The following is a 26556-nucleotide window of genomic DNA, read 5'->3' on the forward strand; positions in this document are numbered from 1 at the left end:
AAAATGTATTAGAAACATCATGTTCAATATTATTGTTTATTTGGTGAGGTTTTTCTTCGTATGTTTAAAAAACAAACAAACTATGTCTACCGCAAGAAATCGAACACTGGATTTTAGCATTTTAAGCTCATAAACTAGCCGCTAACACACTGGGGGATACTGGGTGAGATATTTAGTTTCAACGTTCGCAGCTCCACATATTTTCTATTTTACCTTATTTAATGCTAAAAAAACGGGTTTCGTTTGTGTTACTTATGTACTAAAAAATCCTAATATTTGTTACACTGGTTTTCATGGTGAAAATCTCAGACATAATGTATCTATACTCTTTAATATAGTATCGTTCTTCTATAGACCTAAGTCTTTGTGGATTGCGATACAAATATGTCCTCAGGAATAGGGCGTTTCATAAGATAATAATGATCCGAAAGTTAGCGCATAAAGAAGTTTACACTGATGACAATCGTAATAACGTACGAAGGAAATTTAAAGCTTTTTTTTATGCTTTGTTTTCCAATGTCTTCATGCTTATATTGTTCAGCGATATCGTAACCCACTCAATTTGTTTGTTTTTTAATTTCGCGCATAGCTACACGAGGAATTTATGCGCTAGTCGTCCCTATCTTGGCAGTGTAACACTAGAGAGAAGGCAGCGAGTCATCACCATCCATCATCAACTCTTAGGCTACTTTTTACCAACTATAAGTGGGATTGACCGTAACATTATAACGCTCCCATCTCTGAAAGGGCGAGCATGTCTGGTGCGACAGGGATTCGAACCCGCGACCCTCGGATTACGAGTCGAGTGCCTTAACCACCTGGCCATGCCAGGGCACCAGACAACTTAAGTAGCTGCATCATTTTATGTATTCCGTTCGTTTTTCTTCCATTCTTGTTGGAGGATAATTTGAGTCAATGGATATCCCGAAACATTTTAAACTTTACGACATGTGTCTTGTAGAATGATTTTAGTGGCATACTGATTTTACACTCTTTAATTTTAGAGACCCTCGTAAAAAGTTCAGAATTTAGAGATTTTTGGTTCGTTTTAATAAAAGTTGGTGAAATGTTATAATGAAATACGTTTAGAGAATGGTCAATATTCGTGCAGCTGGTAAGTATACGGATTTACAACACTAAAATTAGAGGGTTCGATTTCCCTCGGTTGACACAGTAGATAGGCTGATGTAGCTTTGCTATAAGAAAACACACACCTATTTTGCACCTAACGACAGTGTCCTAGGGTATTTCTTTACTCTAGTCGATGGGTGATATTAAAAACGAACTGTGATTACGTAGCTTAAATAAGTTGTGGAATATTTCTAATGCAAACAAAAAAGTTTTAAATGAATAACCTGATTTAGCATTTTAGGTGAAACTTAAGAAGTTATAAGAATTTACTGAGGCAGGCCAGTGATATGTTGACACAGTACTGTTTGTTAAATCTGTCACACCACATTCTTTTCTCGACGTTTTATCACACTCACTTCTAGCACAAAATGTGTGAAATATTTTGTTCTTGTGTAAAAAAAAGCTTCTGTATCGTCACATATTTGTCATTGAGAAACTGATATAAACTGAAAAGAAACATGTCAAGTGTCAATTTTATTTGAACAGCAATTGTACTGCATGTGTACATACCCACTGTTTATACCCTGAAACGTTATGTATAAATATCCACTGTTCATACACTGACAAAACATTATATATACACATACCCACTGTTTATACCCTGACAAAACATTATATATATACATACCCACTGTTTATACCCTGACAACACGTTACATATACATACCCACTATTTACACCTTGACACGTTATGTATACATACCAACTGTTTATACCCTGACACGTTATGTATACACACCCGCTATTTATACCCTTACACGTTATTTATACACGCCCACTGTTTATACCCTGACACATGATATATACACACTCACTGTTTATACTCTGACACGTTATGTATACATACACACTGTTTACACCTTGACGCGTTATGTATAGATACCAACTGTTTATATCCAGGCATGTTAGGCATACACACCTACTGTTTATACCTTGACACATTATACATATACATACCCACCGTTTATACCCTGACACATCACGTATACATACTCACTGCTTATGCACTGATACGTTATGTATACCTACACACCGTTTATACCTTGACACGTTATGTATACATACTCACTGCTTATACCCTGACACGTTATGTATACATACTCACTGCTTATACTCTGACAACACGTTATGTATACACACCCACTATGTATACCCTACAACACGTTAAATATACATACCCACTCTCTATACCCTGACACGTCATGTATACATACCCACTGTTTATACCCTGACAAAACGCTATATATATACCAACACTTTATACCCTGTCATTACTTTATGCATAAATACCCTGACACGTTATGTATAAATATCCACTGTTCATACCCTGACAAAACATATATATATACATACCCACTGTTTATACCCTGACAACACGTTACATATACATACCCACTGTTTACACCTTGACACATTATGTATACATACAGTGGAATCGACAGCACCATTATTTGTTTAAACAACATTCATCTATTTCGGTGAAGTGAAATTCTTCTCAACTAATTTCAATGAATTCTGCTAGAGTCCAGCGAAATGTGTGAGAGAGAGTAATTGTGACATACTATTGGTAGCTTTTCATATATACATCTACAGTAAAACGACCAAGTGTTGTATCATTTACCAACTAACCTTTAAAGACATGGACTCTAAGGATTCTTATTATTTAAAAATTACTGGTGTTGGAACGTTTAGCAATTATGTTCTGGAAGTATAAGTGGGAGTTTTTATACCGTGTGAAGTTTTGGGTACTAAGTATATCATTTTTTAGTTTAATAGCTGCTCTACTTACATCTACAAAAGTGTCGATTGTTTCCATTCGGAAAAAAAATTAAAAAAGAAGTAGGCAAAAGTGGTAGATATTTCGCAGTCGGTAGGATTCGTACCTACGCAGGAAAAACCCAATGGATTTCGAGTCCATCGCCTTAACCACTCGGCCACGACTGCCTTTATTTACGTTTCCAAGTGACCGTTAGTTCTCAGTGGAAAAATAAAATTTAAACATGAATATGTTTTATATACAAGTAATAGAATCATGTGATATATCATTTAACTAAGAAGTGTTTAAAAACCTTATACTATTTGAACTTTTCTCTCATTTCATTTCACAACACTGAAATATTATGTTCTATTATCGACCACAAAACTAAACCTACACAGTGCAGCAATCGTGGCTATATCATTGGCAAAGTGTGGTGTCTTTGCATCCGAGTGTTTTATCTCTTCATCAAGATTCGATCTATGTTTATGATTACTGACGGTCAGGTTGAGCGTAATTACTTTTTTCTCTCTCAAAAATTGTTATGTTGTTTCTCCTGTTACAGAATCCTCGATAGTAATCCTTGTTAGGTTGATGAGTCACTCACATAATCTTACATATTGTCACTTGTCTGCAGCTATAATTAACATCCCCTTTTTGTGTCTCGTCCAGTTCGTAGGGTAAGATGAACTCGTATATTTTCACCAACTTCTCTCATTCGTGATCGCACTATCGCTCGGTGTTCACATTACGGCTCCACCTTAAAGAACGAAAAAATTGACGGTTCTCATCCTAAAAATAAACAAAGGAAAACGTCTGTGCTGTGAACCTCGTCACAGTTTCTTTCTTAGAATATAGTTTTTAAACAGAAACCTTTTCAAACTGAAATCGTGATGTCTCCAATTAATATCCAACAATTCCTTCTCAGAGAACGGTCATCCACGAATACGACCTACTTTTACCCAATTGGAATCAAAGTTATAATTCTCGCAAAGGACGTGAATTGATCGCAAATATTTCGAACGGTTGCACGTCTGTACTACATGATAGAACATGCTAGTCCTTTGATCAGTCGAGGCGTTAAAATATCACTTTTAGATTAATGTAGCCCTAGCCGTATCTTCGTTCTTGTCTGTAGCTTCGAAAATGTGACGCTCGACAAAGATAGCCCTTTAGTAACAGAGGAAAAACAATTTCACATCCAGTATTTTTAATAATTTTATCGGCTAAAAGTGGCCTTTAAAACAGCTCTAGTTCGGTTTTACTGTGAGCTCTCTCTTCATATTTATGTTGTCGTAACATGAAAATCATTTCTAAGTTCAAACCCAAGTTCACACGTCTCGTGTATTAAATTCTTAATGAGCTTTAATAAATAGAAATGATAACTTCTCTTTGGTTTCATCTTCACAATTTAATATTTATTCAATAAGTTCTTAGCTTCTTCAGCGTTCAAAGTTCACTTCACTCTACAAGAATTAGTATGGTTGAAGAATTATAATCATAGAACTTTTTATACTTATTTCCCCTCGTAGGATCTTGATATCGTGGAAAGGACGCACATGATAAGTTCGCACGTTTGAAGGTTGTCGTTTAAAATATTTTCTTCAGGAATTTGCAAAACTTTGTTGTGGTGTCCTAACAAATGGCTCGAAGAATGATAGAATAATATGTTCTTTTAATTGAAAACAAATTAAAACAAAATATTATATCTGTGTTTTTCTTTCCCACTCACAAGTTTTGACTACATGTCTTTATCAATAAATATACTCAGTCGGTACGTGTATGGCGAGAGTGTATAGACGAAACGAATACTCTTCCCACGTAAAACCGAAGCAAATAAAGAAAGACCAATATCCGTAAGACAAAAGTATTAGAAAGGATAAAAAGAAGTCGTTCAATGCAGGTAACTTACCAATAATCGAGCACAACAAATAAATAAATCTTTATTGCATAGTTTATTTAAGGTTTTGAAATATTGCTTATTAAATATTGAAAGTGGAATTTGTATTTTTATCGTTTGGAAACTCATTTTCTTTATTTTTATCATTTTTTATATAAAATTTGGCGAATGTCTCAACTCTCTGTCCAACAACCGTTGCGCTTGTTACTTTCACCTCTCACATCCTCCTTTGTTTACGGTTCGATTTTTGTGTGAAGACATCTAGCCTGAGATACAAGTTGCAAAACGATTACTTTCAGAAAGACAGAATAATTAAAGGAAAAGATAATTTTTAGTGTTACGTTCTGATTTTAAGCGTTCCAGGTTTTATGAGCCGTTCTTTGTCATCAGTAAATGTTACACAGTTACAGACGTTGCCGAAAACAATACATCGTCTACTTATGCTTAAATTCATCTTCATCACAATGGATGGGACAGCGAACTTTTGCAAGTATTGTACGTTATATATTGCTTCAATAGAAAACATGATGGAAAATGCATTTGAGTAATATCAACGTGATGTTTAAAATTGCAATACTTAGTAAGATTAGTGTTTAAAACTTAAATTAGAAATGTGATGACGGCAATTGTGGCCGAGTGGTTAAAACGATGGAATTGAAATCCATTGGGATACTCCCATGTAGGTTCGAATCCTACCGACTGTGAATGATGTAAGTTTGAATATCCTCAGAGAAGTGGAATCGTTAGCACTATTATTAGTTTCTAACAACATTCCTCTATGAAATTCTTGTCAACTAATTTCAATGAATTCTGCTAGAGTTCAGCGAAATGTTTTAGAGAGAGTAATTGTGACATATTATGGATAACTTTTCATATATACATTTATTGTAAAACGATCAAGTGTTGTATTATTTACCAACTAACCTTTAAAGACATGGACTCTAAGGATTCTTATTATTTAAAAATTACTGGTGTTGGAACATTTAGCAATTATGTTATAGCGTGTGAAGTTTTGGGTACTAAGTATGTCAATTTTTAGTTTAATAGCTGCTCTACTTACACATATAAAAGTGTCGATTGTTTCCATTCGAAAAAAAAATTTAAAAAAAAAGAAGTAGGCAAAAATGGTAGGTGTTTCGCAGTCGGTAGGATTCGAACCTACGCGGGAAAAACCCAATGGATTTCTAGTCCATCGCCTTAACCACTCGGCCACGACTGCCCTTATTTATTTTTCAAAGTAAGCGTTAGTTCTCAGTGGCAAAATAAAATTTAAACATGAATATGTTTTATATACAAGTAATAGAATCATGTGATATATCATTTAACTAAGAAGTGTTTAAAAACCTTATACTATTTGAGCTTTTCTCTCATTTCATTTCACAACACTGAAATATTATGCTCTATTATCGACCACAAATCTAAACCTACACAGTGCAGCAACCGTGGCTATATAATTGGCAAAGTGTGGTGTCTTTGCATCCGAGTGTTTTATCTCTTCATCAAGATTCGATCTATGTTTATGATTACTGACGGTCAGGTTGAGCGTAATTACTTTTTTCTCTCTCAAAAATTGTTATGTTGTTTCTCCTGTTACAGAATCCTCGATAGTAATCCTTGTTAGGTTCACGAGTCACTCACATTATCTTACATATTGTCACTTGTCTGCAGCTATAATTAACATCCCCTTTTTGTGTCTCGTCCAGTTCGTAGGGTAAGATGAACTCGTATATTTTCACCAACTTCTCTCATGCGTGATCGCACTATCGGTCGGTGTTCACAATACGGCTCCACCTTAAAGAACGAAAAAAATTGACGGTTCTCATCCCAAAAAATAAACAAAGGAAAAACGTCTGTGCTGTGAACCTCGTCACAGTTTCTGAGTTAGAATATAGTTTTTTAAACAGAAACCTTTTCAAACTGAAATCGTGATGTCTCCAATTAATATCTAATCATTCCTTATCAGAGAACGGTCATCCAACAATATGACCTTCTTTTACCCAATTGGAATCAAAGTTATAATTCTCGCAAAGGACGTGAATTGATCGCAAATATTTCGAACGGTCGCACGTCTGTACTACATGAAAGAACATGCTAGTCCTTTGAGCCGTCAAAATATCACTTTTAGATTAATGTAGCCCTAGCCGTGTCTTCGTTCTTGTCTGTAGCTTCGAAAAATGTGACGCTAGACAAAGATAGCCCTTTAGTAACAGAGGAAAAACAATTTCACATCCAGTATTTTTAATAATTTTATCGGCTAAAAGTGGCCTTTAAAACAGCTCTAGTTCGGTTTTACTGTGAGCTCTCTCTTCATATTTATGTTGTCGTAACATGAAAATCATTTCTAAGTTCAAACCCAAGTTCACACGTCTCGTGTACTAAATTCTTAATGAGCTTTAATAAATAGAAATGATAACTTCTCTTTGGTTTCATCTTCACAATTTAATATTTATTCAATAAGTTCTTAGCTTCTTCAGCGTTCAAAGTTCACTTCACTCTACAAGAATTAGTATGGTTGAAGAATTATAATCATAGAACTTTTATACTTATTTCCCTCGTAGGATCTTGATATCGTGGAAAGGACGCACATGATAAGTTCGCACGTTTGAAGGTTGTCGTTTAAAATATTTTCTTCAGGAATTTGCAAAACTTTGTTGTGGTGTCCTAACAAATGGCTCGAAGAATGATAGAATAATATTTTCTTTTAATTGAAAACAAATTAAAACAAAATATTATATCTGTGTTTTTCTTTCCCACTCACAAGTTTTGACTACATGTCTTTATCAATAAATATACTCAGTCGGTACGTGTATGGCGAGAGTGTATAGACGAAACGAATACTCTTCCCACGTAAAACCGAAGCAAATAAAGAAAGACCAATGTCCGTAAGACAAAAGTATTAGAAAGGATAAAAAGAAGTCGTTCAATGCAGGTAACTTACCAATAATCGAGCACAACAAATAAATAAATCTTTATTGCATAGTTTATTTAAGGTTTTGAAATATTGCTTATTAAATATTGAAAGTGGAATTTGTATTTTTATCGTTTGGAAACTCATTTTCTTTATTTTTATCATTTTTATATAAAATTTGGCGAATGTCTCAACTCTCTGTCCAACAACCGTTGCGCTTGTTACTTTCACCTCTCACATCCTCCTTTGTTTACGGTTCGATTTTTGTGTGAAGACATCTAGCCTGAGATATAAGTTGCAAAACGATTACTTTCAGAAAGACAGAATAATTAAAGGAAAAGATAATTTTTAGTGTTACGTTCTGATTTTAAGCGTTCCAGGTTTTATGAGCCGTTCTTTGTCATCAGTAAATGTTACACAGTTACAGACGTTGCCGAAAACAATACATCGTCTGCTTATGCTTAAATTCATCTTCATCACAATGGATGGGACAGCGAACTTTTGCAAGTATTGTACGTTATATTTTGCTTCAATAGAAAACATGATGGAAAATGCATTTGAGTAATATCAACGTGATGTTTAAAATTGCAATACTTAGTAAGATTAGTGTTTAAAACTTAAATTAGAAATGTGATGACGGCAATTGTGGCCGAGTGGTTAAAACGATGGAATTGAAATCCATTGGGATACTCCCATGTAGGTTCGAATCCTACCGACTGTGAATGATGTAAGTTTGAATATCCTCAGAGAAGTGGAATCGTTAGCACTATTATTAGTTTCTAACAACATTCCTCTATGAAATTCTTGTCAACTAATTTCAATGAATTCTGCTAGAGTTCAGCGAAATGTTTTAGAGAGAGTAATTGTGACATATCATGGATAACTTTTCATATATACATTTATTGTAAAACGATCAAGTGTTGTATTATTTACCAACTAACCTTTAAAGACATGGACTCTAAGGATTCTTATTATTTAAAAATTACTGGTGTTGGAACATTTAGCAATTATGTTATAGCGTGTGAAGTTTTGGGTACTAAGTATGTCAATTTTTAGTTTAATAGCTGCTCTACTTACACATATAAAAGTGTCAATTGTTTCCATTCGAAAAAAAAAATTTAAAAAAAAAGAAGTAGGCAAAAATGGTAGGTGTTTCGCAGTCGGTAGGATTCGAACCTACGCGGGAAAAACCCAATGGATTTCTAGTCCATCGCCTTAACCACTCGGCCACGACTGCCCTTATTTATTTTTCAAAGTAAGCGTTAGTTCTCAGTGGAAAAATAAAATTTAAATTTGAATATGTTAAATCTACAAGTAATGAAATCATGTGATATATCATTTAACTAAGAAGTGTTTAAAACCTTATACTATTTGAACTTTTCTCTCATTTCATTTCACAACACTGAAATATTATGCTCTATTATCGACCACAAAACTAAACCTACACAGTGCAGCAACCCGTGGCTAGCCAATCAGTAGCGTATATAATTGATAAAGTGTGGTGTCTTTGCATCCGAGTGTTTTATCTCTTCATCAAGATTCGATCTATGTTTATGATTACTGACGGTCAGGTTGAGCGTAATTACTTTTTTCTCTCTCAAAAATTGTTATGTTGTTTCTCCTGTTACAGAATCCTCGATAGTAATCCTTGTTAGGTTCACGAGTCACTCACATTATCTTACATATTGTCACTTGTCTGCAGCTATAATTAACATCCCCTTTTTGTGTCTCGTCCAGTTCGTAGGGTAAGATGAACTCGTATATTTTCACCAACTTTTCTCATGCGTGATCGCACTATCGGTCGGTGTTCACAATACGGCTCCACCTTAAAGAACGAAAAAAATTGACGGTTCTCATCCTAAAAATAAACAAAGGAAAAACGTCTGTGCTGTGAACCTCGTCACAGTTTCTGAGTTAGAATATAGTTTTTTTAAACAGAAACCTTTTCAAACTGAAATCGTGATGTCTCCAATTAATATCTAATCATTCCTTATCAGAGAACGGTCATCCAACAATATGACCTTCTTTTACCCAATTGGAATCAAAGTTATAATTCTCGCAAAGGACGTGAATTGATCGCAAATATTTCGAACGGTCGCACGTCTGTACTACATGAAAGAACATGCTAGTCCTTTGAGCCGTCAAAATATCACTTTTAGATTAATGTAGCCCTAGCCGTGTCTTCGTTCTTGTCTGTAGCTTCGAAAAATGTGACGCTAGACAAAGATAGCCCTTTAGTAACAGAGGAAAAACAATTTCACATCCAGTATTTTTAATAATTTTATCGGCTAAAAGTGGCCTTTAAAACAGCTCTAGTTCGGTTTTACTGTGAGCTCTCTCTTCATATTTATGTTGTCGTAACATGAAAATCATTTCTAAGTTCAAACCCAAGTTCACACGTCTCGTGTACTAAATTCTTAATGAGCTTTAATAAATAGAAATGATAACTTCTCTTTGGTTTCATCTTCACAATTTAATATTTATTCAATAAGTTCTTAGCTTCTTCAGCGTTCAAAGTTCACTTCACTCTACAAGAATTAGTATGGTTGAAGAATTATAATCATAGAACTTTTTATACTTATTTCCCCTCGTAGGATCTTGATATCGTGGAAAGGACGCACATGATAAGTTCGCACGTTTGAAGGTTGTCGTTTAAAATATTTTCTTCAGGAATTTGCAAAACTTTGTTGTGGTGTCCTAACAAATGGCTCGAAGAATGATAGAATAATATGTTCTTTTAATTGAAAACAAATTAAAACAAAATATTATATCTGTGTTTTTCTTTCCCACTCACAAGTTTTGACTACATGTCTTTATCAATAAATATACTCAGTCGGTACGTGTATGGCGAGAGTGTATAGACGAAACGAATACTCTTCCCACGTAAAACCGAAGCAAATAAAGAAAGACCAATATCCGTAAGACAAAAGTATTAGAAAGGATAAAAAGAAGTCGTTCAATGCAGGTAACTTACCAATAATCGAGCACAACAAATAAATAAATCTTTATTGCATAGTTTATTTAAGGTTTTGAAATATTGCTTATTAAATATTGAAAGTGGAATTTGTATTTTTATCGTTTGGAAACTCATTTTCTTTATTTTTATCATTTTTTATATAAAATTTGGCGAATGTCTCAACTCTCTGTCCAACAACCGTTGCGCTTGTTACTTTCACCTCTCACATCCTCCTTTGTTTACGGTTCGATTTTTGTGTGAAGACATCTAGCCTGAGATATAAGTTGCAAAACGATTACTTTCAGAAAGACAGAATAATTAAAGGAAAAGATAATTTTTAGTGTTACGTTCTGATTTTAAGCGTTCCAGGTTTTATGAGCCGTTCTTTGTCATCAGTAAATGTTACACAGTTACAGACGTTGCCGAAAACAATACATCGTCTGCTTATGCTTAAATTCATCTTCATCACAATGGATGGGACAGCGAACTTTTGCAAGTATTGTACGTTATATTTTGCTTCAATAGAAAACATGATGGAAAATGCATTTGAGTAATATCAACGTGATGTTTAAAATTGCAATACTTAGTAAGATTAGTGTTTAAAACTTAAATTAGAAATGTGATGACGGCAATTGTGGCCGAGTGGTTAAAACGATGGAATTGAAATCCATTGGGATACTCCCATGTAGGTTCGAATCCTACCGACTGTGAATGATGTAAGTTTGAATATCCTCAGAGAAGTGGAATCGTTAGCACTATTATTAGTTTCTAACAACATTCCTCTATGAAATTCTTGTCAACTAATTTCAATGAATTCTGCTAGAGTTCAGCGAAATGTTTTAGAGAGAGTAATTGTGACATATTATGGATAACTTTTCATATATACATTTATTGTAAAACGATCAAGTGTTGTATTATTTACCAACTAACCTTTAAAGACATGGACTCTAAGGATTCTTATTATTTAAAAATTACTGGTGTTGGAACATTTAGCAATTATGTTATAGCGTGTGAAGTTTTGGGTACTAAGTATGTCAATTTTTAGTTTAATAGCTGCTCTACTTACACATATAAAAGTGTCAATTGTTTCCATTCGAAAAAAAAAATTAAAAAAAAAAGAAGTAGGCAAAAATGGTAGGTGTTTCGCAGTCGGTAGGATTCGAACCTACGCGGGAAAACCCAATGGATTTCTAGTCCATCGCCTTAACCACTCGGCCACGACTGCCCTTATTTATTTTTCAAAGTAAGCGTTAGTTCTCAGTGGCAAAATAAAATTTAAACATGAATATGTTTTATATACAAGTAATAGAATCATGTGATATATCATTTAACTAAGAAGTGTTTAAAAAACCTTATACTATTTGAGCTTTTCTCTCATTTCATTTCACAACACTGAAATATTATGCTCTATTATCGACCACAAATCTAAACCTACACAGTGCAGCAACCGTGGCTATATAATTGGCAAAGTGTGGTGTCTTTGCATCCGAGTGTTTTATCTCTTCATCAAGATTCGATCTATGTTTATGATTACTGACGGTCAGGTTGAGCGTAATTACTTTTTTCTCTCTCAAAAATTGTTATGTTGTTTCTCCTGTTACAGAATCCTCGATAGTAATCCTTGTTAGGTTCACGAGTCACTCACATTATCTTACATATTGTCACTTGTCTGCAGCTATAATTAACATCCCCTTTTTGTGTCTCGTCCAGTTCGTAGGGTAAGATGAACTCGTATATTTTCACCAACTTCTCTCATGCGTGATCGCACTATCGGTCGGTGTTCACAATACGGCTCCACCTTAAAGAACGAAAAAAATTGACGGTTCTCATCCTAAAAATAAACAAAGGAAAAACGTCTGTGCTGTGAACCTCGTCACAGTTTCTGAGTTAGAATATAGTTTTTTTTAAACAGAAACCTTTTCAAACTGAAATCGTGATGTCTCCAATTAATATCTAATCATTCCTTATCAGAGAACGGTCATCCAACAATATGACCTTCTTTTACCCAATTGGAATCAAAGTTATAATTCTCGCAAAGGACGTGAATTGATCGCAAATATTTCGAACGGTCGCACGTCTGTACTACATGAAAGAACATGCTAGTCCTTTGAGCCGTCAAAATATCACTTTTAGATTAATGTAGCCCTAGCCGTGTCTTCGTTCTTGTCTGTAGCTTCGAAAAATGTGACGCTAGACAAAGATAGCCCTTTAGTAACAGAGGAAAAACAATTTCACATCCAGTATTTTTAATAATTTTATCGGCTAAAAGTGGCCTTTAAAACAGCTCTAGTTCGGTTTTACTGTGAGCTCTCTCTTCATATTTATGTTGTCGTAACATGAAAATCATTTCTAAGTTCAAACCCAAGTTCACACGTCTCGTGTATTAAATTCTTAATGAGCTTTAATAAATAGAAATGATAACTTCTCTTTGGTTTCATCTTCACAATTTAATATTTATTCAATAAGTTCTTAGCTTCTTCAGCGTTCAAAGTTCACTTCACTCTACAAGAATTAGTATGGTTGAAGAATTATAATCATAGAACTTTTTATACTTATTTCCCCTCGTAGGATCTTGATATCGTGGAAAGGACGCACATGATAAGTTCGCACGTTTGAAGGTTGTCGTTCAAAAATATTTTCTTCAGGAATTTGCAAAACTTTGTTGTGGTGTCCTAACAAATGGCTCGAAGAATGATAGAATAATATTTTCTTTTAATTGAAAACAAATTAAAACAAAATATTATATCTGTGTTTTTCTTTCCCACTCACAAGTTTTGACTACATGTCTTTATCAATAAATATACTCAGTCGGTACGTGTATGGCGAGAGTGTATAGACGAAACGAATACTCTTCCCACGTAAAACCGAAGCAAATAAAGAAAGACCAATGTCCGTAAGACAAAAGTATTAGAAAGGATAAAAAAGAAGTCGTTCAATGCAGGTAACTTACCAATAATCGAGCACAACAAATAAATAAATCTTTATTGCATAGTTTATTTAAGGTTTTGAAATATTGCTTATTAAATATTGAAAGTGAAATTTGTATTTTTATCGTTTGAAAACTCATTTTCTTTATTTTTATCATTTTTTATATAAAATTTGGCGAATGTCTCAACTCTCTGTCCAACAACCGTTGCGCTTGTTACTTTCACCTCTCACATCCTCCTTTGTTTACGGTTCGATTTTTGTGTGAAGACATCTAGCCTGAGATATAAGTTGCAAAACGATTACTTTCAGAAAGACAGAATAATTAAAGGAAAAGATAATTTTAGTGTTACGTTCTGATTTTAAGCGTTCCAGGTTTTATGAGCCGTTCTTTGTCATCAGTAAATGTTACACAGTTACAGACGTTGCCGAAAACAATACATCGTCTGCTTATGCTTAAATTCATCTTCATCACAATGGATGGGACAGCGAACTTTTGCAAGTATTGTACGTTATATTTTGCTTCAATAGAAAACATGATGGAAAATGCATTTGAGTAATATCAACGTGATGTTTAAAATTGCAATACTTAGTAAGATTAGTGTTTAAAACTTAAATTAGAAATGTGATGACGGCAATTGTGGCCGAGTGGTTAAAACGATGGAATTGAAATCCATTGGGATACTCCCATGTAGGTTCGAATCCTACCGACTGTGAATGATGTAAGTTTGAATATCCTCAGAGAAGTGGAATCGTTAGCGCTATTATTAGTTTCTAACAACATTCCTCTATGAAATTCTTGTCAACTAATTTCAATGAATTCTGCTAGAGTTCAGCGAAATGTTTTAGAGAGAGTAATTGTGACATATTATGGATAACTTTTCATATATACATTTATTGTAAAACGATCAAGTGTTGTATTATTTACCAACTAACTTTTAAAGACATGGACTCTAAGGATTCTTATTATTTAAAAATTACTGGTGTTGGAACATTTAGCAATTATGTTATAGCGTGTGAAGTTTTGGGTACTAAGTATGTCAATTTTTAGTTTAATAGCTGCTCTACTTACACATATAAAAGTGTCGATTGTTTCCATTCGAAAAAAAAAATAAAAAAAAAGAAGTAGGCAAAAGTGGTAGATGTTTCGCAGTCGGTAGGATTCGAACCTACGCGGGAAAAACCCAATGGATTTCGAATCCATCGCCTTAACCACTCGGCCACGACTGCCCTTATTTATTTTTCAAAGTAAGCGTTAGTTCTCAGTGGAAAAATAAAATTTAAATTTGAATATGTTAAATCTACAAGTAATGAAATCATGTGATATATCATTTAACTAAGAAGTGTTTAAAACCTTATACTATTTGAACTTTTCTCTCATTTCATTTCACAACACTGAAATATTATGCTCTATTATCGACCACAAAACTAAACCTACACAGTGCAGCAACCCGTGGCTAGCCAATCAGTAGCGTATATAATTGATAAAGTGTGGTGTCTTTGCATCCGAGTGTTTTATCTCTTCATCAAGATTCGATCTATGTTTATGATTACTGACGGTCAGGTTGAGCGTAATTACTTTTTTCTCTCTCAAAATTGTTATGTTGTTTCTCCTGTTACAGAATCCTCGATAGTAATCCTTGTTAGGTTCACGAGTCACTCACATTATCTTATATATTGTCACTTGTCTGCAGCTATAATTAACATCCCCTTTTTGTGTCTCGTCCAGTTCGTAGGGTAAGATGAACTCGTATATTTTCACCAACTTCTCTCATGCGTGATCGCACTATCGGTCGGTGTTCACAATACGGCTCCACCTTAAAGAACGAAAAAATTGACGGTTCTCATCCTAAAATAAACAAAGGAAAAACGTCTGTGCTGTGAACCTCGTCACAGTTTCTGAGTTAGAATATAGTTTTTTAAACAGAAACCTTTTCAAACTGAAATCGTGATGTCTCCAATTAATATCTAATCATTCCTTATCAGAGAACGGTCATCCAACAATATGACCTTCTTTTACCCAATTGGAATCAAAGTTATAATTCTCGCAAAGGACGTGAATTGATCGCAAATATTTCGAACGGTCGCACGTCTGTACTACATGAAAGAACATGCTAGTCCTTTGAGCCGTCGAGGAGTTAAAATATCACTTTTAGATTAATGTAGCCCTAGCCGTGTCTTCGTTCTTGTCTGTAGTTTCGAAAAATGTGACGCTAGACAAAGATAGCCCTTTAGTAACAGAGGAAAAACAATTTCACATCCAGTATTTTTAATAATTTTATCGGCTAAAAGTGGCCTTTAAAACAGCTCTAGTTCGGTTTTACTGTGAGCTCTCTCTTCATATTTATGTTGTCGTAACATGAAAATCATTTCTAAGTTCAAACCCAAGTTCACACGTCTCGTGTTTTAAATTCTTAATGAGCTTTAATAAATAGAAATGATAACTTCTCTTTGGTTTCATCTTCACAATTTAATATTTATTCAATAAGTTCTTATCTTCTTCAGCGTTCAAAGTTCACTTCACTCTACAACAATTAGTATGGTTGAAGAATTATAATCATAGAACTTTTATACTTATTTACCCTCGTAGGATCTTGATATCGTGGAAAGGACGCACATGATAAGTTCGCACGTTTGAAGGTTGTCGTTCAAAAATATTTTCTTCAGGAATTTGCAAAACTTTGTTGTGGTGTCCTAACAAATGGCTCGAAGAAGGATAGAATAATATTTTCTTTTAATTGAAAACAAATTAAAACAAAATATTATATCTGTGTTTTCTTTCCCACTCACAAGTTTTGACTACATGCCTTTATCAATATATGTACTCAGTCGGTACGTGTATGGCGAGAGTGTATAGACGAAACGAATACTCTTCCCACGTAAAACCGAAGCAAACAAAGAAAGACCAATATCCGTAAGACAAAAGTATTAGAAAGGATAAAAAGAAGTCGTTCAATGCAGGTAACTTACCAATAATCGAGCATAGTAAATAAATAAATCTTTATTGCATAGTTTATTTAAGGTTTTGAAATATTGTTTATTAAATATTGAAAGTGGAATTTGTCATTTTATCGTTTTGAAATCTCATTTTCTTTATTTTTATCCTTTTTTAATATAAAATTTGGAGAATGTCTCAGCTCTCAGTCCGACAACGGTTGCGCTTGTTACTTTCATTTCTCACATCCTCCTTTGTTTACGGTTTGATTTTTGTGTGAAGACAACTAGCCTGAGATATAAGTTGTAAAACGATTACTTTCAGAAACACAGAATAATTAAAGGAAAAGATAATTTTTACTGTTACGTTCTGATTTTAAGCGTTCCAGGTTTTATGAGCCGTTCTTTGTCATCAGTAAATGTTACGCAGTTACAGACGTTGCCGAAAGCAATACATCGTCTACTTATGCTTAAATTCATCTTCATCACAATGGATAGGACAGCAAACTTTTGCAAGTATTGTACTTTATATTTTGTTTCAATAGAAAACATGATGCCAAATGCATTTGAGTAATATCAACGTGATGTTTAAAAACGCAATACTTTCTAAGATTAGTGTTTAAAACTTAAACTAGGAAATGTGATGACGGCAATTGTGGCCGAGTGGTTAAAACGATGGATTTGAAATCCATTGGGATACTCCCACGTAGGTTCGAATTTTATCGCGAGTGAAGTAAGTTTGAATATCCTCAGAGAACTGGAATCGTTAGCACTATTATTTGTTTCAAACAACATTCCTCTATGAAATTCGTCTCAACTAATTTCAATGAATTTTGCTAGAGTTCAGCGAAATGTGTGAGAGAGAGTAATTGTGACATACTATGGATAACTTTTCATATATACATTTGTAGTAAAACGATCAAGTGTTGTATTATTTACCAACTGACCTTTAAAGACATGGACTCTAAGGATTCTTATTATTTAAAAATTACTGGTGTTGGAACGTTTAGCAATTATGTTCTGGAAATATAAGTGGGAATTGTTATAGCGTGTGAAGTTTTGGGTACTAAGTATGTCAATTTTTAGTTCAATAGCTGCTCTAGTTACATATATAAAAGTATCGATTGTTTCCATTCAAAAAAAAAAAAAAAAAAGAAGTAGGCAAAAGTGGTAGGTGTTTCGCAGTCGGTAGGATTCGAACCTACGCGGGAAAAACCGAATGGATTTCGAATCCATCGCCTTAACCACTCGGCCACGACTGCCCTTATTTATTTTTCCAAGTGAGCGTTAGTTCTCAGTGGGAAAATAAAATTTAAACTTGAATATGTTTTATATACAAGTAATAGAATCATGTGATATATCATTTAACTAAGAAGAGTTTAAACACCTTATACTATTTGAACTTTTCTCTCATTTCATTTCACAACACTGAAATATTATGCTCTATTATCGACCACAAATCTAAACCTACACAGCGCAGCAACCCGTGGCCAGCGAATGAGCAGCTTTTATAATAGGTAAAGTGTGGTGTCTTTGCATCCGAGTGTTTTATCACTTCATCAAGATTCGATCTATGTTTATGATTACTGACGGTCAGGTTGAGCGTAATTACTTTTTTCTCTCTCAAAAATTGTTATGTTGTTTCTCCTGTTACAGAATCCTCGATGGTAATCCTTGTTAGGTTGATGAGTCACTCACATTATCTCATATATTGTTACTTGTTTGTAGCCATAATTAACATCCCCTTTTTGTGTATCGTCCAGTTCGTAGGGTAAGATGAACTCGTATATTTTCACCAACTACTCTCATGCGTGATCGCTCTATCGGTCGGTGTTCACAGTACGGCTCCACCTTAAAGAACGAAAAAAATTGACGGTTCTCATCCTAAAAATAAACAAAGGAAAAACGTCTGTGCTGTGAACCGCATCACAGTTTCTGACCTAGAATATAGTTTTTTAAACACAAACATTTTCAAACTGAAATCGTGATGTCTCCACTTAATATCCAACCATTCCTTGTCAGAGAACGGTCATCCACGAATATTACCTACTTTCACCCAATTGGAATCAAAGTTATAATTCTCGCAAAGGACGTGAATTGATCGCAAATATTTCGAACGATCGCACGTCTGTACTACATGAAAGAACATGCTAGTCCTTTGAGCCGTCGAGGCGTTAAAATAACACTTTTAGATTAATGTAGCCCTAGCCGTGTCTTCGTTCTTGTCTGTAGCTCCAAAAAATGTGACGCTAGACAAAGATAGCCCTTTAGTAACAGAGGAAAAACCATTTCACATCCAGTATTTTTAATAATTTTATCGGCTAAAAGTGGCCTTTAAAACAGCTCTAGTTCGGTTTTACTGTGAGCTCTCTCTTCATATTTATGTTGTCGTGACATGAAAATCATTTCTAAGTTCAAACCGAAGTTCACACGTCTCGTGTATTAAATTCTTAATGAGCTTTAATAAATAGAAACGATAACTTCTCTTTGGTTTCATCTTCACAATTTAATATTTATTTAATAAGTTCTTAGCTTCTTCAGCGTTCAAAGTTCACTTCACTCTACAACAATTAGTATGGTTGAAGAATTATAATCATAGAACTTTTTATACTTATGTACCCTACGTAGGATCTCGATATCGTGGAAAGGACGCTCATGATGTGTTCCCACGTTTGAAGGTTGTCGTTCAAAAATAGTTTCTACAGGAATTTATAAAACTTTGTTGTGGTGTCCTAACAAATGGCTTGTAGAAGGATAGAATAATATTTTCTTTTAATTGAAAACAAATTAAAACAAAAGATTATATCTTTGTTTTTCTTTCCCACTCACAAGTTTTGACTACATGCCTTTATCAATACATGTACTCAGTCGGTACGTGAATGGCGAGAGTGTATAGACGAAACTAATACTCTTCCCAGGAAAAACCGAATCAAACAAAAAACGACCAATATTCGTAAGACAAAAGTATTAGAAAGGATAAAAAGAAGCCGTTCAATGCAGGTAACTTACCAATAATCGAGCACAATAAATAAATAAATCTTTATTGCATAGTTTATTTAAGGTTTTGAAATATTGTTTATTAAATATTGAAAGTGGAATTTGTCTTTTTATCGTTTTGAAATCTCATTTTCTTTATTTTTATCCTTTTTTATATTAATATAAAAAATTTGGCGAATGTCTCAGCTCTCTGTCCATCAACCGTTGCGCTTGTTACTTTCACTTCTCATATCCTTTGTTTACGGTTCGATTTTTGTGTGAAGACATTTAGCCTGAGATATAAGTTGCAAAACGATTACTTTCAGAAAGACAGAATAATTAAAGGAAAAGATAATTTTTACTGTTACGTTCTAATTTTAAGCGTTCCAGGTTTTATGAGCCGTTCTTTGTCATCAGTAAATGTTACGCAGTTACAGACGTTGCCGAAAGCAATACATCGTCTGCTTATGCTTAAAGTCATCTTCATCACAATGGATGGGATAGCGAACATTTGAAAGTATTGTACGTTATATTTTGTTTCAATGGAAAACATGATGGAAAATGCATTTGAGTAATGTCAACGTGATGTTTAAAAATGCAATTCTTCGTAAGATTAGTGTTTAGAACGTAAACTGGAAAAACAATTTCACACCCAGTATTTTTAATACTGGCTGTTTACTGTTTGTTCCAAAAGTTTCGATATCAAAATGGAAGTATTGAAGAACACGAAGGTCATGGAAAGAAGACATCCTTGGATGAAAACACATTAAGGGAAGTAGGTGAGACAGACCAGTACGTGAGCTTGCAGAAAAGTCAGACACAAACAAATCGAGAATCATTGTAAAGACGAAAAAATTGAATAAGTGGGTTCCGCATGAGCTGACTGAAAAACAACAAAATCGGCGTTATGATACCTGTAAAGGATAGAACTCCAAAAATGGAACAAATTGGGATTCGAGGTTCACCTTATTCCCCAGACCTTTCCTCTACAGATTTTCATTTTTTTGAAGTACTTTGAAAACTGTTCAACAATAAACTCTTCCAATAAACTCTGCAGCTGCAGAGGAAGCTTTCAGGGAGTTCACTGATTTTAGAAACTCTGATTTCTACAGCAGGGGCATAACTAGCATCATTATATGTTAGCAAAATTATGTTGAAGCAAAGGGTGCTTACTTTGATTAACACGTTTCACAACACTGGTTTAAATTTCACAAAGTCCTCAGTTCAAAAACGACATTTACTTCTGGACAACCTTATACCTTAAATTATAGAACAGCGTTTCGACCTCTTCAAATCATCTTCAGGCTAACAAAAAGAGTTTACACCTTTGTTAACCTGAGGATGACTTAAGAAGGTCGAAACGTTGTTCTGTACTTTATTTTAATAAAAGTGTTAATACCCATACTGACCATGTTGAGATACATTTTTACTTCATGTGGGTTTATCATCACGAATGTGTTATACAAGACCGATACTTTACGACTTCTGTTGCAATAACACCACACTTGATAATTAAACTTCGATAGATTTATTATTTTTTCATTCATAAGGTCTTGAAACGAAATTTTAGATAATTATAATTTTCTTTAAGCTGAGAATGGAATAAAAACTGTGTACAATAACTATTTCTAGCCGCACTAGAAGTGTTTCGTACGAAATTGTTAAACTCCAATATGCATATGTGAGAAGTCAATGATTTATAGCTCACAAGAGACGATAATGAAACAGTCGGAACCTTCTTCCCCTCACCAATATAAAAATGGGCATTTTATGCTTCCTCTGATGGTTAATTTTCTTACTGTAGTATCATAGGTTTACAGAAGTTTAGTAAACAATTTGTAACATTTTGTTTTCTAAACCATAATTTTTTACTTACACAGTCGAAGAACGCCCTTGAGGCTTAACATGATGTCGTAATTTCTACCTACGCCTTCTACGACCTCTTTTGTTTAACTTTTTATTGCTCTGTAACTATGCCTGTTGCCTGCAGTGTAGGTGTGTTGCAATTATGTTGTACAAATCTTAGAATAATTATTTGGGATTTATAATTCACTGTTTGTCGCTTTAGGATCTATATTATTACAACTGGGATCAAACACTGGATTTTCATTCCAAACTATTCATAAACAAATACCATCTCGCGTAAACTTACCTGTTTTTCGTTTTATTCAGTTTCCGAAGTCGATATTGTCAGGGTTCTCTTTTTTTTGTCTTAAGTTCTTTGGACTCGGAATCTCTAAAGAGTGTTAGATAGAAAATGTACATCATCTAACCAACTTCAACACTACAGACATGCCAATTACAAATTAAGTTATTCTGCAGTTTCCATGTAGTAATTCCTTAACCTGTGTTCCTGACCTCCTTTCACTGATTTTGTGAAACATCGAACTACGTTATAAGAGTAACGTCCAAACCCCACTATTCGATTAGAGTAGACCAAGAGTTGACGATGAGTACTATTCACTAGCTGCCCTTCCTGTAGTTTATGGGTTCCAGATTAGCGTATTTTAATTTTCAATGGAGTCTATATAAAGTTGCAAGAGCCTGAAATAGCCTGGTGACAAAGGTACTTGACTCGCAACCTGAGGGTGCAACATGGCCAGATGGTTAAGGCACTCGACTCGTAATTTGAGGGTCGTGGGTTCGAATCACTGTCACACAAAACATGTCTGCCCTTTCAGATGTGAGGGCGTTTTAATGTGACGGTCAATTCCACTATTCGCTGGCAAAAGAGTAGCCCAATAGTTGGAGGTGATAACAAGCTGCCTTCCCTCTAGTCTTACACTGCTAAATTAGGGACGGTTAGCGCAGGTAGCTCTCGTGTAGCTTTGCGCGAAATTCAGAAACAAACAAACACCTATGTTCAGTCCTGTGTATGTATATATAAACCTATATTAAGAAAGACATCTATATACAAATTATACCTGCGCTAGCCGTTTCTTATTTTGAATAACAAGAACCGTAGCTGGTCAACAGCATCCACTGCCAACTCTTGGGCTACTCCTAACTGAAACATCAGAGGAATTTGACTGTTGCTCTCACATTTCCAAAATCCAGAGTGCGCTTTAGCAGCAACGGGAGTTGTTTTTGGTTTTTTTACAAGTTTACATAACTTCCTACCTGTAACAAAACGTGCCGAACAAAGCCACAAAGTGTCTCTAGTTTCAATATAAAGAACAATAAAAAGAGATCAGACTACTTGTTTTTAGTGCTTGCATTCAAAAACACTAGATTTCTCCATTATTGACACATGTTATCACGAGTACACACAAAAGTTAAATCAATCAATCCAACAAGGCATGTCGAAGTCATAGATAAACAACCCACAAAACATGTTCATGCTATTCGCAAACAGTCGCCGAAAAATAATTACATTTTATTTCTCATATGTTGGAAAATTGTCCTCGTTGCCATAGAGACAGATAGCAAATTGAATGGATATGCATGTATATATATATATATCCTTCCTTTGCTGTTCGGTCAGCAACACTGGCCTCTAAATAGGTGTAAATTGGTATTTTAAATTTGTTACAGATGGTAGTTTTTTTTTCCTTCTAATTAAACACAGAGCTATCTGTACTCTGCCCACCATCGGTATCGAAACTTGGTATAAGTCCGTGGACATGCCGTTGTATAACTTGGTTCATTCATAGTTGTTGTTTTACAATTGACACTAGATAAATCATTACGAAAACAACTGAAAACAATTTGATTGTTGTTTATTTTAGAGCAAGTCGTTGGAAGTTAAAATATTTTCTAAATGAAACTATTGTAGCAGTTCTAAACTGACTCAAATCATGAAAGTGGCACATTGATATTTTTTTGGAATCTGAAACCTACATGAAAATTTCACATGTGCACATGGGTAGCGCGAGGCTTTCATATTCAAAACAGTGCAGTCGTGGGTGTCTTTATATCGGGATATTAGGACTGGACAACTAAAAAAAAAGGTTATTCAAAGTTATAGACCTTTTATCGGTCGGAGATTTATATACAAACTTTCAGAATTATAATGATAATTGTTCTAGTAGCATGTCCGAAACAGAGATTGATCACAGAACAAAACACTAGAGGGACACTCAATAAAGCGTATATCCCCACACACAATAGAAAGTATACCTCCACTACTCAGTAGTGATTATACTTGGTCCTCAAAAATGCAAAATGTTTCGTTGTTAAAGAATACGAATCATTTTAAGCAGAACAATAGGGAATACTGTTCTACATATGTCCACCAAGTTTAATCAAAAACCAATTATTTTCCTGACGTATAGAATAAAAATGACGTGGAATATGTTAACATATAGGATTTTGTTTCATGACCTTCCAAAACTAATCACTTCTAAATTGGATCATAGTCCAAGTGTCTGCCAACTTTCGTCCAAGTCTATTCCGTTGGTTTCAAGAAATATTGCTGACAAACACATGCACACAGGAGGTAACAAGGTCGAAAGTACAAAAAAAAGAGGAATTGTAGTTGTTATTGTTTTGAATTAACCCCAAATCTACACAATGGGCTATCTTTGCTCTGTTCACCAGGGGTACCGAAACCCTGATTTTAGCGTTGTAAGTCCGCAGACCACTGAGCCACTGGGAGTGAAGCTCAAAAGTGAAGTAAAACCGACTAGAATAAGAAATGAATTATAGTCCATGTGACCTGTCTTAGAAATATGTATATGTTAATATATATATATATGCACACACGTGATTGGATGGTATAGGTTTTAATTAATTCATTCAAAATTTAAATTAACGTTTTTTAAGAGTGGCGATTTGTGATATCTTTATAAATTATATTTACAGTTTCTGTATTGTATAATGATCAGAGAAAGTTTATCCGAGGGATAAGTTATTGAAAATGTTGTTTATTTGTTGATAAGCGCAAAGCTGCACAATGAGCCACATGTACTTTGCCCATTGCATTAACAGTTCTTACACTTTTCTCTGGTCCACCAGGTGGCAGTAGCGTCGCAGAAGAAATTATACGATGGTGGTGGTGTCTTGAATTAAGCGCAAAGCGACTCAATGGACCATCTGTGCTCTGCCCACCACGAGTATCGAAACCCGGTTTTAGCGTGATAAGTCCGCATACATACCGCTGAGCCACTGAAGGGGGGTGATTATACGAATTGTGACACTTTTATATGATTTGTTTTCTCACGCAAAGTGTTAACCATCTTTGATCTGTAACTACAGGAAAGGCAGTTATTTAACAGTACTCACTGCCAACTCTTGAGCTACTCTAATCGAATAGGAATATTTGGTAACTTATATAACGCATACAGGGCGCGTTTTTGTGATAAATGAGAGTTAACATAAAAAGAATATGGTTTGTGTAATTAGTTCGATGTTTCACAAAAATCAAAGATTAGGAAATTATTAACTGTATTTCGTCAAATAAATTAATTAGAAGTGTGCAGTTTGTAGTAGTGATGTAGATTAGAGAATGTACATTTCCGATCCCTCCGAGGTTCCAGTCCCAGGTATTCAGATAGCCTTGACAATATCGACTCCTGAAACTGAACAAAAACGAAAGGCACACTCATTTACGCGAGATGGTGTTTATTTAAGAACAGTCACGAATAAAAAGTCGGTGTTTAATTCCAGTTTCAATAATATCGATATTAAAACGACAAACAATGATTTATAAAACCCAAATAATCATTCTAAGTTTGTTAAAGCTCTCGACTTGTAATCTGGGGGTCGCAGGTTCAAATCTCCGTCATATTAAACATGTTCGCCCTTTCAACCGTTGGAGCGTTATAATATTTGGATGAATCCTACTCTTCGTTGGTAAAGAGTAGCCCAAGAGTTGGCAGTGGGTGGTGGTGACTAGCTACCTTCCATCTAGTCTTACACTGCTAAATTAGGAACGACTAACGCAAATAGTCCTCGTATAGCTTTGCATGAAATTCAACTCAAACTTCGTGTAGCTTTTCACGAAAAAGAAATCTAAGACTCGTACAAAATAATCATGACACACCTACACTCTCGGCAACAGGCCTAGTTACAGGGCAATAAAAAGTTAAACAAAAGAGGTCGGAGTAGGCGTAGGTACACACACAATCAATCAAAAATGTTGTTTTAAAAACGAAATATTACATTTTCTCTTCTCTTTTAATTGCCTGGCATGGCCAAGCGCGTAAGGCGTGCGACTCGTAATCCTCGGGTCGCGGGTTCGCGCCCGCGTCGCGCTAAACATGCTCGCCCTCCCAGCCGTGGGGGCGTATAATGTTACGGTCAATCCCACTATTCGTTGGTAAAAGAGTAGCCCAAGAGTTGGCGGTGGGTGGTGATGACTAGCTGCCTTCCCTGTAGTCTTACACTGCTAAATTAGGGACGGCTAGCACAGATAGCCCTCGAGTAGCTTTGTGCGAAATTCCAAAACAAACAAATGATATTAACAAGCTCTTCTGAGCTGTCGTAGTTTCTCGGTAGACAATCAATGCAACGTTTCCGGTTTCGGTCATTTTCTTCTTGACGAATAACCTTCTCCTGTACGTAACTAAACATCCTTTCCTTGTCCTTTAGGAGCAGGAACTGTGAATAACGTCATCCGTGACCGAAGCAATTTTCAATATAATTTCACATTCTAAATATTGCTCTTTTAAACAGTAGCGTGAGACGTGTGAAACACACATAAACCATTAATGATATTTACCGGATTTCCGGTGTCAAAACGTCCTCACCGACTTGTATAAGAATAAAGAAAACTGTGCCAGTGTATATGATATTGGTGATTTAAGTTTCATCGTATAAATAACACAAATGACATCAGAACACAATTTTGATATACATTCAATTAATTTACAATTAATCAAATAAAATCAAACAAATTCAAGTATTTTGAAAGACTTGAGACCTACTAGAGTGATTTCTCTGATGATAAGATGATGCTTTTGAGAAAGTCTTTAATTTAAAAGGTTTAATGAATTAACATGAATTTAGAAAATGTTTATCACTGATAAGATCAACAGTAGAGTTGTTTTATGGAGGATTAGACACTTGTTCTGCAAATATTAAGGCTAATTTGTGACACCTTTGCTATTTTTCTTATAAGAGCAAAGAAA

The 26556-nt window shown here is 34.7% G+C and overlaps 1 protein-coding gene and 6 non-coding genes across 7 annotated transcripts in view; 1 reads left to right on the forward strand and 6 right to left on the reverse strand.

The window, feature by feature from the left end:
• LOC143222297 (adhesion G protein-coupled receptor E2-like) overlaps positions 1-26159 on the forward strand; it is a 58487-nt gene extending 32328 nt beyond the window's left edge. Inside the window, exon 3 of the mRNA XM_076448630.1 lies at positions 26018-26159. Within this exon, the coding sequence (XP_076304745.1) occupies positions 26018-26082 (65 nt within the window). The 3' untranslated portion in view covers positions 26083-26159. The remainder of the gene's footprint in view (positions 1-26017) is intronic.
• Positions 2994-3075, reverse strand: TRNAS-CGA (transfer RNA serine (anticodon CGA)). Its single transcript has one exon. It is a non-coding gene; the product is annotated as a tRNA-Ser (tRNA).
• TRNAS-AGA (transfer RNA serine (anticodon AGA)) lies at positions 5925-6006 on the reverse strand. The gene has a single exon. It is a non-coding gene; the product is annotated as a tRNA-Ser (tRNA).
• TRNAS-AGA (transfer RNA serine (anticodon AGA)) lies at positions 8851-8932 on the reverse strand. The gene has a single exon. It is a non-coding gene; the product is annotated as a tRNA-Ser (tRNA).
• TRNAS-AGA (transfer RNA serine (anticodon AGA)) lies at positions 11796-11876 on the reverse strand. Its single transcript has one exon. It is a non-coding gene; the product is annotated as a tRNA-Ser (tRNA).
• On the reverse strand, positions 14725-14806 carry TRNAS-CGA (transfer RNA serine (anticodon CGA)). Its single transcript has one exon. It is a non-coding gene; the product is annotated as a tRNA-Ser (tRNA).
• TRNAS-CGA (transfer RNA serine (anticodon CGA)) lies at positions 17691-17772 on the reverse strand. Its single transcript has one exon. It is a non-coding gene; the product is annotated as a tRNA-Ser (tRNA).
• Positions 26160-26556: the final 397 nt, after the last annotated feature.

This window comes from Tachypleus tridentatus, chromosome 8, assembly GCF_004210375.1.
Source record: "Tachypleus tridentatus isolate NWPU-2018 chromosome 8, ASM421037v1, whole genome shotgun sequence".
Taxonomy (NCBI): domain Eukaryota; kingdom Metazoa; phylum Arthropoda; class Merostomata; order Xiphosura; family Limulidae; genus Tachypleus; species Tachypleus tridentatus.